This window comes from Gouania willdenowi, chromosome 6, assembly GCF_900634775.1.
Source record: "Gouania willdenowi chromosome 6, fGouWil2.1, whole genome shotgun sequence".
NCBI classification, from domain to species: Eukaryota; Metazoa; Chordata; class Actinopteri; order Blenniiformes; family Gobiesocidae; genus Gouania; species Gouania willdenowi.
The window spans coordinates 60,524,007-60,537,346 of NC_041049.1; the positions used below are offsets into that span (position 1 = coordinate 60,524,007).

The 13,340-nt window shown below is 38.2% G+C and overlaps 1 protein-coding gene across 7 annotated transcripts in view; it reads left to right on the forward strand.

Moving 5' to 3' along the window:
• The window catches only part of myrf (myelin regulatory factor), a 50,550-nt gene that overhangs the window by 20,380 nt on the left and 16,830 nt on the right, over positions 1-13,340 (forward strand). For 2 of the 7 annotated variants that reach the window (XM_028449110.1, XM_028449116.1), the window contains exons 2-11: positions 1,957-2,047; positions 2,182-2,460; positions 4,177-4,238; positions 6,658-6,880; positions 6,962-7,083; positions 8,150-8,264; positions 11,571-11,766; positions 11,838-11,914; positions 12,000-12,110; positions 12,179-12,284. In XM_028449110.1, the coding sequence (XP_028304911.1) occupies positions 1,957-2,047; positions 2,182-2,460; positions 4,177-4,238; positions 6,658-6,880; positions 6,962-7,083; positions 8,150-8,264; positions 11,571-11,766; positions 11,838-11,914; positions 12,000-12,110; positions 12,179-12,284 (1,382 nt within the window). The remainder of the gene's footprint in view (positions 1-1,956; positions 2,048-2,181; positions 2,461-4,176; positions 4,239-6,657; positions 6,881-6,961; positions 7,084-8,149; positions 8,265-11,570; positions 11,767-11,837; positions 11,915-11,999; positions 12,111-12,178; positions 12,285-13,340) is intronic. The other 5 variants (XM_028449111.1, XM_028449113.1, XM_028449112.1 and 2 more) reach the window with 5 other exon arrangements.

Sequence of the window (13,340 nt, forward strand, 5' to 3'; positions counted from 1 at the left end):
AAATAGATCCACATTTTACACATTTGTTATCATTTGTGTGTAAGGATGTGAAAAAAAATTGATTTCACGATACTGTATGTTGCGATTTTTGGGTGCCGATTTTAAATCAATTTTTTTTATTATTATTTTTTTTTCTGATATTTAATCATTTAATTGTATTTTTCACATTTTCGTGGACGTGTGTTTTCTACTGTTGGAGACATTGTCATTTCTCAGCGCAGCAGCCTAACTCCTGGGCATGTTAAACCAGCTCCTGTTCCTACGTAAAAACCTTGAAAATTGTGCCACTTCTGCACCTCCAGTAGATGGCGCCGTAGATATAATAATAAATAGGATGTTTTGACGCAAATATTTTTGTCTCAATTTGTCCTCTGAATGATCAATATCTTCTGATGAAATATACAGCAACTTGATTTTTCATCTCTACGTTTAATTTTGATATTAACTGGGTTGAATATCTCGTGATATTGCAATATTGTTATAAAATCGTACCGTGACCCAAGTATTGTGATATGTATCATATTGCAACATCCTTGCCAATACTCACCCCTATTTGTGTGTGTGTATTTATCATGAGTTGTCATGTTTTGATCTTGAATTATGCTTGTGGATTGAGCAAAGTGCGTTTGTGGATCGGCCGGCGTGTGAATTTATTTTTGAGACAAACGTAACCCAGTTTCTCTCAGATTCACACACACACAGCTACCGACCCACGTGTGTGAAAAGCGCCACCCCTCCACTAGGGGGCAGCATTGAAGTCTTTGGTGAAGATTAATTTAATTTAATGAAACAAGCTACAAGAATATCTAATAACTAGGGTGTCCCGATCCAACATCGATATCGGATATCGGTTCGATATTAGCCTGAAAACGAATATTGGATATCAGATTCAAATTTCCGGATTTTCTGATTTTTAATTCATTTTTAATTTATTTTATTCAATTGTATAATACTGTAGATATTATGTTGAAGGTTAAAAATTATGTAACCAATTGTTTAATAATAAATGGGTCAGTTTTTCTCATACCTACTGTTGCTGACTATTGTTCTCTGTTTGAGTGACATCACTTGATCAAACCTTTTCTAACATTCCACACTACAAAATAAGTCATTATTATTTTTTTATTAAAGAAAAGAGAGAGAGAGAAAAAAAAAGTATGTTTGATTCATGCTCATATCGGATCAATATCGGTATCGGCTGATACGCAAGGCTGCAATATCGGTATCATATCGGAAATTAAAAAGTTGCATCAGGACATCCGTCCTAATAACGTCACTGGTATTTACTGCAGTGTCACCAACATCTCTGCAACTTTCGTTTGTCTCCTACTGATCATAGTGCAACACTTGGTTTGACAAAAAATACTTTTTCATCATTTCACTGTAATGTAAATCTAAAAAATACATGTGAAAATTGTGAATCTGTGTGTGAATATTTGTGAGACAAATCTCTCCCCATACACTGGAGACTATTTTTTCTGTTCTTCAAATAAATGCATAGAGGCTTGTTTCACATGCTTGTGTTTGAAAGATTAGGTGGGGGTCACGTAGGGGGGTCATGTGGTCAGGATTTGTGAGGCTTTTCCAATCGGGGTGAAGTAAGGAAAGTTGTGAGGAAACCATTTGAACACATTTACTCACAGCGTACAAATGGTTTCATCTTTTGAAAAATAGGAAAAGGCTTTAGAAAAAAACTCATAATATCTTAAAAACGACATGTATGGGAAACGAGAATGTTTTGGTCTTTCCAAAACTAAAAAAATGAGTTGTTCAGCAGTTGATTAAGTATTTTGATTATAAGTGGGCAAAGCGAGCACACGGTTTTATTCTCTTACAGGACAATGTAACACGTTGTGTGTGTTGAAACCACAGCTTTGGTAGAGCTGCTGAAAGATTCCTGTTGCTAATCCCCAGATGCTCTCCATCTCCGTGTTCCCAACCCTCCCTTCAACACAGGTCATGATATTACCAGTTCTCTGGAGCCAGCCAACATCGACACCAGTATCCTGGAAGAGTACATCAGCAAGGAGGACGATAGCACTGACATGTCAGTAGGGACTCCAAACCAACTGCGTCAAAACAACTAGCACCCACCAAATCAGATCATGTCGTTACAGAGGAATTTGTTTTTTCTTGATAAGTCTAATCTCCTTTTTTCTTCCTCCTTTTCCCCCCCTCCAGCTGTTTCTCAGAGGTCCACAGCACCCCGGGACCAAATTACTCATCTCCCCAAGCAGGAGTGTCCTCCTCTGGAGGGTTGGCGTGTGGTTTAAGTCCTCCGATTCCTCTACGCCAAGGAGCCCCTCCGCCGGGGATCCCCAGTTGTCAGAACGCCTATCCTCCCCCAGGTCCACCCCTGGGCCTCCGCCACGTCTACCCTTGTCTGGGACAACAGCAGCAGCAGCAGCAGCAACAGCAGGGGCCAATCAAACCAGAGAACAGGGGCCATTACGCTCCTGGGTGAGGCCAAAGCACTCAGATTCATTGATAAGGGCTTTTTAACCAGAGGTGAAAGTAACTGATTACAAGTACTCACTTTACTGTGTATGAGTTGCTTTTATGGGTACTTGTACTTTATTGAGTATATTTCTAAAGCAGTAATTTCACTTGTACTAAAATACTTTTTAAAAGAAGTAAAGTAATTAATTACATTTCTACACCCTACCATTACTGAGTTAATTATTTTATTTTGTTTTAAAATGATCAATGGACATTGGGAAACTACAAAAAATAGGAAATGACCAGACAACAATCAAATGCATCACATCATAGTCGACCAATCAGATTAAACGTAATGTATGGTGCTAAAAACAGCACTGAATGAAGGTTATTTTCTCAGTTTTAGAGTTCATAAATGTAGCTATACTTAGAAACTGAGAATTTTTTTCATTTTGAATTAAAATCATTGGTCTTATTTTATTTTAAAAATAATTGTTCACTTTGACAAACTTTTTATTTTATACAGATACCTTTGTGGAAAAATACATTAAGTTTCAATTGTGATAGATTTCATCTCTTCCTTTTTAAGTTTCTAAAGGAGATGTTTACTGTATGCAAGGGAACCGTACCAAGATTTATTACCAACAATAAATGTGGGGGTGAAAGTAACTAGTAACTTTTACTTTGAGTACTATTTAACTGAGCTACTTTTTACTTGTACTTGAGTATTTTATGTATGACGTACTTCAATCAAGTAACAGTACTTCTACTTGAGTAGATATATCAGTACTCTTTACACCTCTGTTTTTAACCACTGTGTTAAAACCCGCAATTGCAGTAATTTTTTGTCTCATTACAATTCTGAATCTCTTTTATGATCCCATGAGGACTCTTTTTTTGTTATATAATGTTTATATAATATATTATCTAAATCCTCTCAGATGCCTGAAATCCGAACTCTTACAATAATATGTTATGGTTTTATTTATTAGGACAACTTTTTTCAGGAAATTTACTTTGATCTCCTGATATGTTTTCTCCGCCAACTATCAGTCTTCCTCAGTTTCCCTTGCAAAGCACTGGGCTCCTGGTTGAAACTGTCCTTGATTCCCCTTCCTTTTATTTATATATTTTTTTGTATTTAGTTATTATTATTATTATTATTATTGTTATTATTATTATTATTATTATTTATTTTCTCTCTCATTTTCCCTCTCTTCTCTCAATTTTAATCTATTTTGTATTGTGTATGTGTATGTATGTGTGTATATATGTCATTCCTTTCTCCCACATATTTGTCTATTATTATCTTGTTGTTGTCTCCTCCCCTCACCCTCTAATAGCACAAGACCATTATTATAATTATTATAATATCACACACATGCACGCAAACACACTTACTGTATTTTTTCTTCAATTGTCTCTGTCTTTGTGTTGTATGTGTTTTTATGTAAATTTCAGTTTAAAATTCCCAAAAATAAATGAATAAAAGAAACCATAACATATTATTTCAAAAAGGAAGACAAAATGAACTTGCTAGAATTAATGCTTAAGGATTATAAATGACTGCAGGGAAAACTCTGACTCACAGAATTCCATGAAAAATCCGTAAACCATTAGGAATCCAACATTGTAACGACAAAAACAATTGATGATGGAGTGTTTGGCACTCATTGTTTCAGAGATACGTGTAGTTTTAATTGGCTGAGTAGTCACAGTTCTGTGGTTTTTCCTCAGGTCACTACCAGAGTCTCCCCCAGACTCCAGCTCAGAGCCGTACTCTCCTCAGCAGGTCAACGGTAAGAAGCATGAATGTCCTTTAAACAACGTGTGTGAAAAAGAGAAATAATAAAAGTTGTTTAAAGCTTTGAGTCATTGGAAGTCACAGAAGAATTTCAGGTTTATGTGGGTCACAGCTCGGCTTAAGCCCACGTCTGTTCCCCATCACCCCAGCCGGGGGTTTTCAAACCCAGAGTAAAGACATGAACTTTGAAAAATAAAGCCGCTTAAGGAAAATGCTGTCTGCCTTTCATCAATGCCCTGGTTAAAAACAGCTTTTAAAAGAAAATACATAAAGACCTCATCTACGACATATAAAATAGTTAGTTAAAAAACTGATGTGCAAATAGTTTCCAAATAAACAGGTGACTGAATATCGACTTAGAGGAACAATGGATGTTAGAATTTCTACCATTTGACACTTGCAAAGACAATTACACAGCTTTTTTGAGGGCAGTGAAAATATTTATTTTGCACGTTTTAATGCCATTAGCCATTAACGGCAGTCGTCAACACACACGGAAGTTAATTACAAGAAACGAAGAGCACCAGTAGATTCATTACTCCACCTCTGGTTCCTTTAATCTCATATCACATGCATGCTTTTCATAACATCCATTTTTTAAAAAGTATTAATAAAGTTTCAATTCACCAGTTCATTGTATTATGACTTATGCGTTACTCCTTTTTTGTCTGAGAGTAATAGTCCACCCCCGTCTGTGGGTCCCCACTGTGTGGTGAGATTAAAACATCAAGCTCTCGTCATAGTTTCCCCATAAATATCCAAATATCACGCAAACAGAACAAGATTTAATGTTAAAACAGAAAAACGCTGCTTGTCTGGTGTTTGATTTTTCTGTATTTCTGTTTTGGTCAGGAAAACTAAATAACCACATCGTTTATTTGTTATTTTGATTTGGTTTTAAAACAGAATAACCAAAGAACGAAGGGTACACAAATTCACATGTTTCATTAAGAAGGAGGTTTCTTTGTGATGCTTAAGATCCTCTAAACACAAGTCAATCCTCTGAGAGCAGCTCTGAGGACAAACTGGGAGAATCCCACATGAGGCTGAACCCAGACTTCAGGCTTAAAGGTAGGGTAGGTGATTTTTTTTCCATACACACTCTTTAAGTTTTTGGTTGAAATTTTCTTGATGTCCAGACAGAAATTAAGATCTTATGTGCTCTGAAAGAGGAACGAAGAAAATCTGTCATCTGTAGCAGTTCTATCATCACGCCAGAAACCTGTAAAAACTTCGACCAATGAAAAAAGATGGTTTTTTTTTTAACCAATCACGTCTCCCTGTATCTCTGCTCATTCTCGACCTCTCACATGAACGACCCAATACTCAAAGCATGTCACCGGTGACGGACATACAAGAGTTTTTTGTCACGTTTTTTTAACATATTTATATAAGTTTTGAATACAATACAAAATCTTAGTTCTTACGTTCCGAGCGTTACATGGTCAGGCCCCTAAAGGCCTCATGGACTTGTTGTGCCCCAACACTTCAGGGTGAAGCCTTCGGTTTTCAGGTCAGGGTCTCCTAAAGATCCCAAAAACGAACTTTAAAACCAGAGTAGACCTGGCGTAGCCCCCAGACTCTGGAATAACCTGCACCGGTCTCTCTTTAACTGTGTGGACTCTTTTAAAAAAGACTTCGCTTTTCAGAAAAGCTTTTTGTTAACTGGTTTTTCAATTTTTATTATCCATTTATGATGCTGCTCTTATGATGTATATGCACCCATGTTTTATTATTCTATTATGATGTTGCACTTGTATTTTCACCACAGCTCTGTACAGCACTTTGTGATTTTATCTGCAAAAAGCGCTTCATAAATAAATGACTTACTTACTATATAATGATAAAGTTCAGTGTTTACTTACAAGCGATGATCTTAGGTCTGCCTCTGGAGCAGTGGTGCTCGTGCATGTAAGTGAGACGGCGCACAGAGGGGGGAGGGGTAAAGCAGAGCTGTCGGTGAAACTACATTCAAAATCATGCTAGCTTTCGTAAATCACCTACCCTGCCTTTAAGTTGAGGGATTGGATAATAGGCAAGGTTAGTCGGGAGGGGGCGTAGTCTAATTTGACCTCAAGTTGAACAAATGATCAGCTAAGGATTAGGACTTCAAACACAAGTCACTCAGTTTGCACTGATTGGCTGTGAACACATCAGTATACATTCTTTTTTAGATAATCAAAATGTACTTGTACAAACATTATGTGTCACACATTCTCACTTTTATAAACAGTATTATTATGATATAGTATTCATTCATTCATTTAATTGATTTTTTTTTTTAACTTTTTTTTTTAAAGACAATCACAAAGACAAGGTGTCGAGAGAACATATTGTAACAAGGAGAAGTTTCCTTCCTTTTTGAATTTCCAGCAAACAGCAAAATAAACATGATTCTTCACCTTGTTTTCTAGATCCTCACATGATCAGGACCATGACACCAGAGAACATGTGTCACATGACTCCCACACCACCCCTACCACCACACGGTCACTATCCCAGCATGCATCGGGACATGTACCTGAAGCCCGAGCCCATGATTACTCAGTATCCTATTGGACCAGCCACCAGTGGGGGTGGAGACATGCAGCAGACGCAGATGCTCCATCAGCTTCTGCAGCATCCTCACGGGCAAGAGTGAGTGATAACCACGTAGAGGAGGGAGGGGGCAGCTGATAGATTTTAAAAAATGATGAAAAACAATGTTTTGTCATGTAGATTTTCTATTTCTTCCTGCAGTAGCATCCCTGCTCATCAGGCTAAGAAGAGGAAACACTCTGAGTCTCCCAACAGCACGTTGAATTCCCAAATCCTCACAGGTATCATCAAACAAGAACCAGGTATCTTTTCTGTCTTCCTCTACCCTGCCTGCTCCAAGATAAAGGCCATGGGTGCGTCTGAATATTCCCTCCTATCTACTTTCATACTCACTTTTCCTTAACCCCGTGGATGAGGTCACAGGGTTAAGGAAAGGTGTTAGGAGACTTCCTTAAGGAGTTAGGGAAAGGTCATCATGTTTGTTTTGACAATCAGACGCCCTATGGGTGATGTAATACTAAAAATAAGGTTAGTGACGTCTGCCGTGGTGAAAAAAATACACGTTTTCTAAAATGTTCTAAAAGTACATTTATTGCACTTTCCCCTGCGCCTCTAACCACTGATATAATCTCAAATATCACAAGGTTTGAATGTCAATCAAAGGAAAAGAGGCCACGAGGAACTAATGTGAAACTAAAAGAACGTCACATTGAGAACGGTTGCTCACACTCACCTTCCACTCAGAAATCAACATTAATGCAAAATAAGTAGGATTTTTATGAAATTGTTACATTTATGCCAGATATAGGCCGACATAATGTTGTAGACATACACATGTACAACCACACAAAGCATTCCTAGGTGAATGGAATATGTTGAATAAAACATAATTAGGCTAAAAATATCTCTGATCCCTTTTCTAGAACCACAGAGTGTCTGTTTTATGTCAGTTATAATCTGATAATATGGCTGCATATCATAAAATATGGGTTTTAGATTATTATGCTTACATGATCTTCCTTTTCAGTCTTTGTGAGTTTTTGTGAACACTCTGATGAGCGGGTCCCTTTAAATGTTGTCGCTGCAATGCATTGTGGGTCAGCATTATGTGGTCTCCTTTATTAAAAGATCAGTGTTTCCTAGGCTAAAGGAGGTTATAAAGGAAGCATTGAGCCTCCTTTCCTTAGCTTTTAGAGAATTGGAACACTCCTTATCATGGCCACCACTTAAACACTTCCAGGGTTAAGGAAAAGTGGATAGGAAAGGAGATAGGAGGGAATATTCGGACGCAGCCTATGACAACACATGAACATTTTCAGCTTTATCTGTCACGCTTTAACAACTGTTGTTTGAAACTTTCCATCACAGGTTTGATGTCGGATGCCGACAACGCCTACCTGGACCCAAATTATCAGTGCATCAAATGGCAACCGCACCAACAGAACAAATGGACACCACTGTATGACGCCAACTGCAAAGAGCTGTGGGTGGAATTTATTTTGGCACCACGCACACATTTAGAGCTCTTTATTTTGGAATGAAAAAGAGATGAACGCACTCCAGAGAGTTAAAAAAAAAAAAGATTTAATTGGCTGGATTGATAATTCAACACAATGGGAGAGCCAAAGGAATAGCTGGGTTACAGAGGTTCTGAAATTCCTCAGTGGTGAGCTGTGTGGGGGAGTGAACGGGCGAAGGGTTTCGGCTCAGAAACACATCGTGAGGTGGGGGTCAACGAAAAAAAAAATTAGCCTGCACCTTCTCTGTGGCTTTTTATGTGCCAGAATCAAAAGAAGTATAGCAGGGGAGGAAGGTTAACGTGAACTCACAAGACCTTTTCTGATTTAATCATCATCACGCCAGAGAACGTTTCATTTGATTAAGAATAGAATAAATAGGTCTAGATTTATAAGGCAGCAGCTGAGACATCAAAACTTTAAATGTGCAGAAAATGTTTAAATAGGTTGAAAAAACAAGTACAGATGAACAAATAAAAGCTGTTCTATCTTTATTTTTACAGTTTAATTAAAAGGTACAACATGTCTTTTGTTATTAGTACCGTATATTAGATAAATTAAACCATTTTTACCTATTTATGAAACATAAACAGTGTAAAGATACTTCTTTGGTTATTCTTAGATATAAATTAATTGGCGTTTTATGAATATTGTCCTGCTGAGGACGATAGAACACAGATAAAGACATAGTGTAGGCCTCATGGATCAATAAATTTAAGGTAGTTTCTCCAAAAATGGGAAAAATGACTCGCAAGATTGTTTTTGACTGCATCACAAACATTGGGTTTGTAGTCAAATGGTCATGTGAGTTGAACCTTTTTCCTGGTTATGTTCAGATTTGTTTGGAGTAATTCAAGAATATATGAATCTGCTCTTCCACTAACACCTTCAAAATAAGATTTTGCACTTTGCAGCCATTCTTCTCTCCAACATGAGAGCTTGTGCACCCACACTAACCCAAAAGTGTAATTTTAAGAGTGTGTTTTGCGATACTGTTGTGCCTGTTGTCATTTGAGCAGGTAATCTATGTTATGCACCTGCAACAGGTGAACAAGCGTCACATGCCATCTATTTCTGTGCACTCCCAGTTTACCGCGGTGCATTTCTACAAGCACAAATCTGTTTTGCTACAGACGTCTCGCAAAATGTGTTGCAAAACTCAAGCAGCGCAGAATTTTCACGCGAGAATAGTAGTTTGTGTTTCTGTAGCGGCAGATTGGAGAAGTTGTAACCGGAGAGTTGTGGTTGTAAACCATATTTGACGCAAGTAATTAAAAAACTTCATATTCTACAACCTCACATCACATTCTGCAAGCTCTCACATTTGGCAACATATCTACCTTCATAATTTAATAGCTTTTGCAAACTCAGTTGTGCACAAGAACAAAACTAAAAAAAACTTTGCAAGCAGTTTGAGATGCAGCTTGACTCTGGACTAAATAAATCAAGTGATATCAGCAGAGACAATAATGTAAAGCAGTGTTTCTCAAATGGGGTACATGTACCCCTAGGGGTACAAAATGGCACTACAGGGGAAACTTGAGAGAAACAAATGAAAGCATTAAAAATATGGGGTTTTATAATGTTTATTTGTAGTTAAAAATGATAATCATACTAAATATTACCAACAACTCACAAAACAATGACAAAAACACACAAAGTAAGAGAAAAATATACTTAATAATAAAAAAGAACAGACACACAACAACAAAATACACAAAAATAACAGAGAAACATACAAAACGACATAAGAAACAACCAAGCGACACCAAAAACACACACACACAGAATTATATTAATAATGACATTAATAATAATGATGCGTTTTATCGCCAGTGTTGGGTAAGTTACTCTAAACTTGAAATATATTTGTATTACAATATTACTGTTTTTAAAATTACACTTAAAGTTACACTACTTTGAAACAGTTTTAGTGCAGAACACTAATTATAATCACATCGATTGTGTTCAAATAACATCGGTCTAAGTTTTGTTTCAAATACTTCTGCTGTTTCAGGAACAGAAAGCTCTTTTTTGTTCCCCATAAGTTATATTTAACTATAATGATCATCTTCTTTTTTTTTTTTCCTCAAATAATTGCAAACAGTGAGAAAACAAAGCAAATATGCACTTAAATTAAATGTCCACGTAACTTGAGTTACATTAATTGTAACTAGTAATATATCACCACTTCACTTTTGTAATGAGTTACACTACTGAGTTACTTCAAAAAGGAATATATTACTGTAAAATAAATAACTAGTTACTCCCAACGCTGGTTATCACTCATTCATCCATCCATCCATCTTCTCCCGCTTAGCCGTTTCCGGGTCGCGGGGGCAGCATCCTCAGTAGGGAGACCCAGACTTCCCTCTCCCCGGCCACTTCCTCCAGCTCTTCCGGGGGGACCCCGAGACGTTCCCAGGCCAGCCGAGAGACATAGTCTCTTCAGCGTGTCCTGGGTCTTCCCTGGGGCCTCCTTCCGGAGGGACGTGCCCTGAACGCCTCACTAGGGAGGCGTTCAGGGCACCTAATTATCCTAATTAGGTGCCCTAGCCTCCTCATCTGGCTCTTCTCGATGCGGAGGAGCAGCGACTCTACTTTGAGCCCCTCCTGAATGACTGAGCTTCTCACCCTATCTCTAAGGGAGAGCCCAGCCACCCTATGGAGGAAACTCATTTCGGCCGCTTGTACCCGTGATCTTGTTCTTTCGGTCATGACCCAAAGTTCATGACCATAGGTGAGGGTTGGAACATGGACCGACCTGTAAATCGAGAGCTTCGCTTTTTGGCTCAGCTCCCTTTTTACAATGACGGACTCATTCATTCCATCATTATGTTCTGTAGTTGTTTTTAAATAGAATGCTAGTTAAAATGTTCTATTCGGACAAAGGTGGGACTTGGATCCAGAAATAAGAAAAAGGGGGACTTCAGCCAGAAAACCTTTGAGAACCACTGGTGTAGATGACAGATCAATTTAGTCGTCACAGTCTCACATTTCTGACTTTTTCTGCTTAATCTACAAAACAAATAGGTTTGAACACTAAAATAGAAGCAGAAACTGACAAACGTACGTTTTATCCTTCTTCACGGTTACCTACAGTACTTCCTGATCAGTTGTAGGCTGTTTTAATGTCCAATGATTGAAAACTTTAACTTTTCTGTTAAAAATCTGCCTTAATAAAGTTAACTTTATAGAGAAGAATTAAAAACTAAGTTAGTTCTATGTTCAATGTATTCATAGCCTTTCATCATCTCTCTTCTTCTTCTTAGTCCAATGCCAACCTACCGTGTTGATGCTGACAAAGGCTTTAACTTCTCCTTGGCTGATGATGCTTTTGTGTGCCAGAAGAAGAACCACTTCCAGGTCACAGTTTACATTGGCATGCTCGGAGATCCAAAGTACATCAAGACCAGCGACGGACTGCAGCCAATCGATTGCTTTTATCTCAAACTCAACGGTGTAAAGGTGAAGCCAGTGCTGGGATCATTTTGTGGTCATTTTTTACACAGGAATGATGAACATCTTTTTCGTTTTAGGTGGAAGCCATGAACCAGTCCATCAGTGTGGAGCAATCCCAGTCTGACCGTAGCAAAAGACCCTTCAAACCAGTGCTGTGAGTCCGAGTCCTCCGAATAAAGCTGAAACAGATAAACCTCTGTCAAAGTGGGTTTTTAACACACATCTGTCGTTTCTACCAGCGTCACTTTGCCACCAGAGCAGGTCACAAAGGTCACAGTGGGTCGGCTCCATTTTAGTGAAACCACAGCGAACAACATGAGAAAGAAGGGCAAACCAAACCCCGACCAGCGGTGAGACTCAGTCACGCAGATACAAACGTGTGCTGGTCCCAGATGTTCACGAGGCTTTGGTTTTGCAGGTATTTCATGCTGGTGGTGGCGCTGCACGCTCAGTCCCACAGTCACAACTACACTGTGGCTGCACATGTGTCTGAGAGGATCATCGTCAGGGTAACGTCTGGCCATGTCTGTCTGCTTCTTACAATCCTATTTCTTCTGATTGTGACAGTTATCATTTGCTTTTCACTCTCCCACATTTACTCTTTCCATCACTTTACCTCCTTAACCTGTTTGTGTGGCATCCTCACGACTCCATATGAAGCAAAGCATATTGCCATACCTCAATCCGTGTACCCTTTGTTCTTTGGTTATTCTGTTTTATAACCAAATCAAAATCACAAACACCCGTGTGGTTATTTTATTTTACTGACTTAAAACCAAAAGAGAAATACAGAAAAATCAAAAACCAGACAAGCAGCGTTTTTCTGTTTTAAAATTAAATCTTCTGTTTGTGTGATAGTTGGATATTTACGAGGAAACTAGGACGAGTCCTTCATGTTTTAATCTCACCACACAGAGAGGACCCACAGACGGGGGCGGACTTTTACTCTCGGACAAAAAATGAGCAACGCATAAGTCACATTACTGGTGAACTGGTGAATTGAAACATTATTAATACACATGTATATGGAAAAAAAACAGAAGAAAGTTATGTAAAACATGCACATGATATGTGATTAAAGGAATCAGAGGTGGTGTAATGAATCTACTGGTGCTCCTCGTTTCTTGTGATCAACTTCCATATGTGTTGACGGCTGCCGTTTAGTGGCTCAAGATATTACAATGTGCAAAATAAAGACTTTTTTTTTACTGCCCTCAAAAAAGCTGTAATTGTTTTTGCAAAAGTATCAAATCGTAGAAGTTCTAACATCTATTGTTCCTCACACCAGCCTCACAGTCGACAGTCAGTCACCAGTTTATTTGGGTACTATTTAGACCGTAACACTGTTCAGTAAAGTTGGCAGATATTCACAGATTCAGACTTCTAGCATCAATAACTCTTTAACGAAACGTCATCGAAACACAAATTACGCCTCTTTGCCATCGGTGTGAGGTGAGCAACATGCGACAACATCATTTTTATCAAACGTAGCAGAGTAAAAGTCCGTCTTTCGGTCCCTCTGTGTGGTGAGATTAAAATATGAAGCTCTCGTCCATAGTTTTCATGTAAATATGCAAATA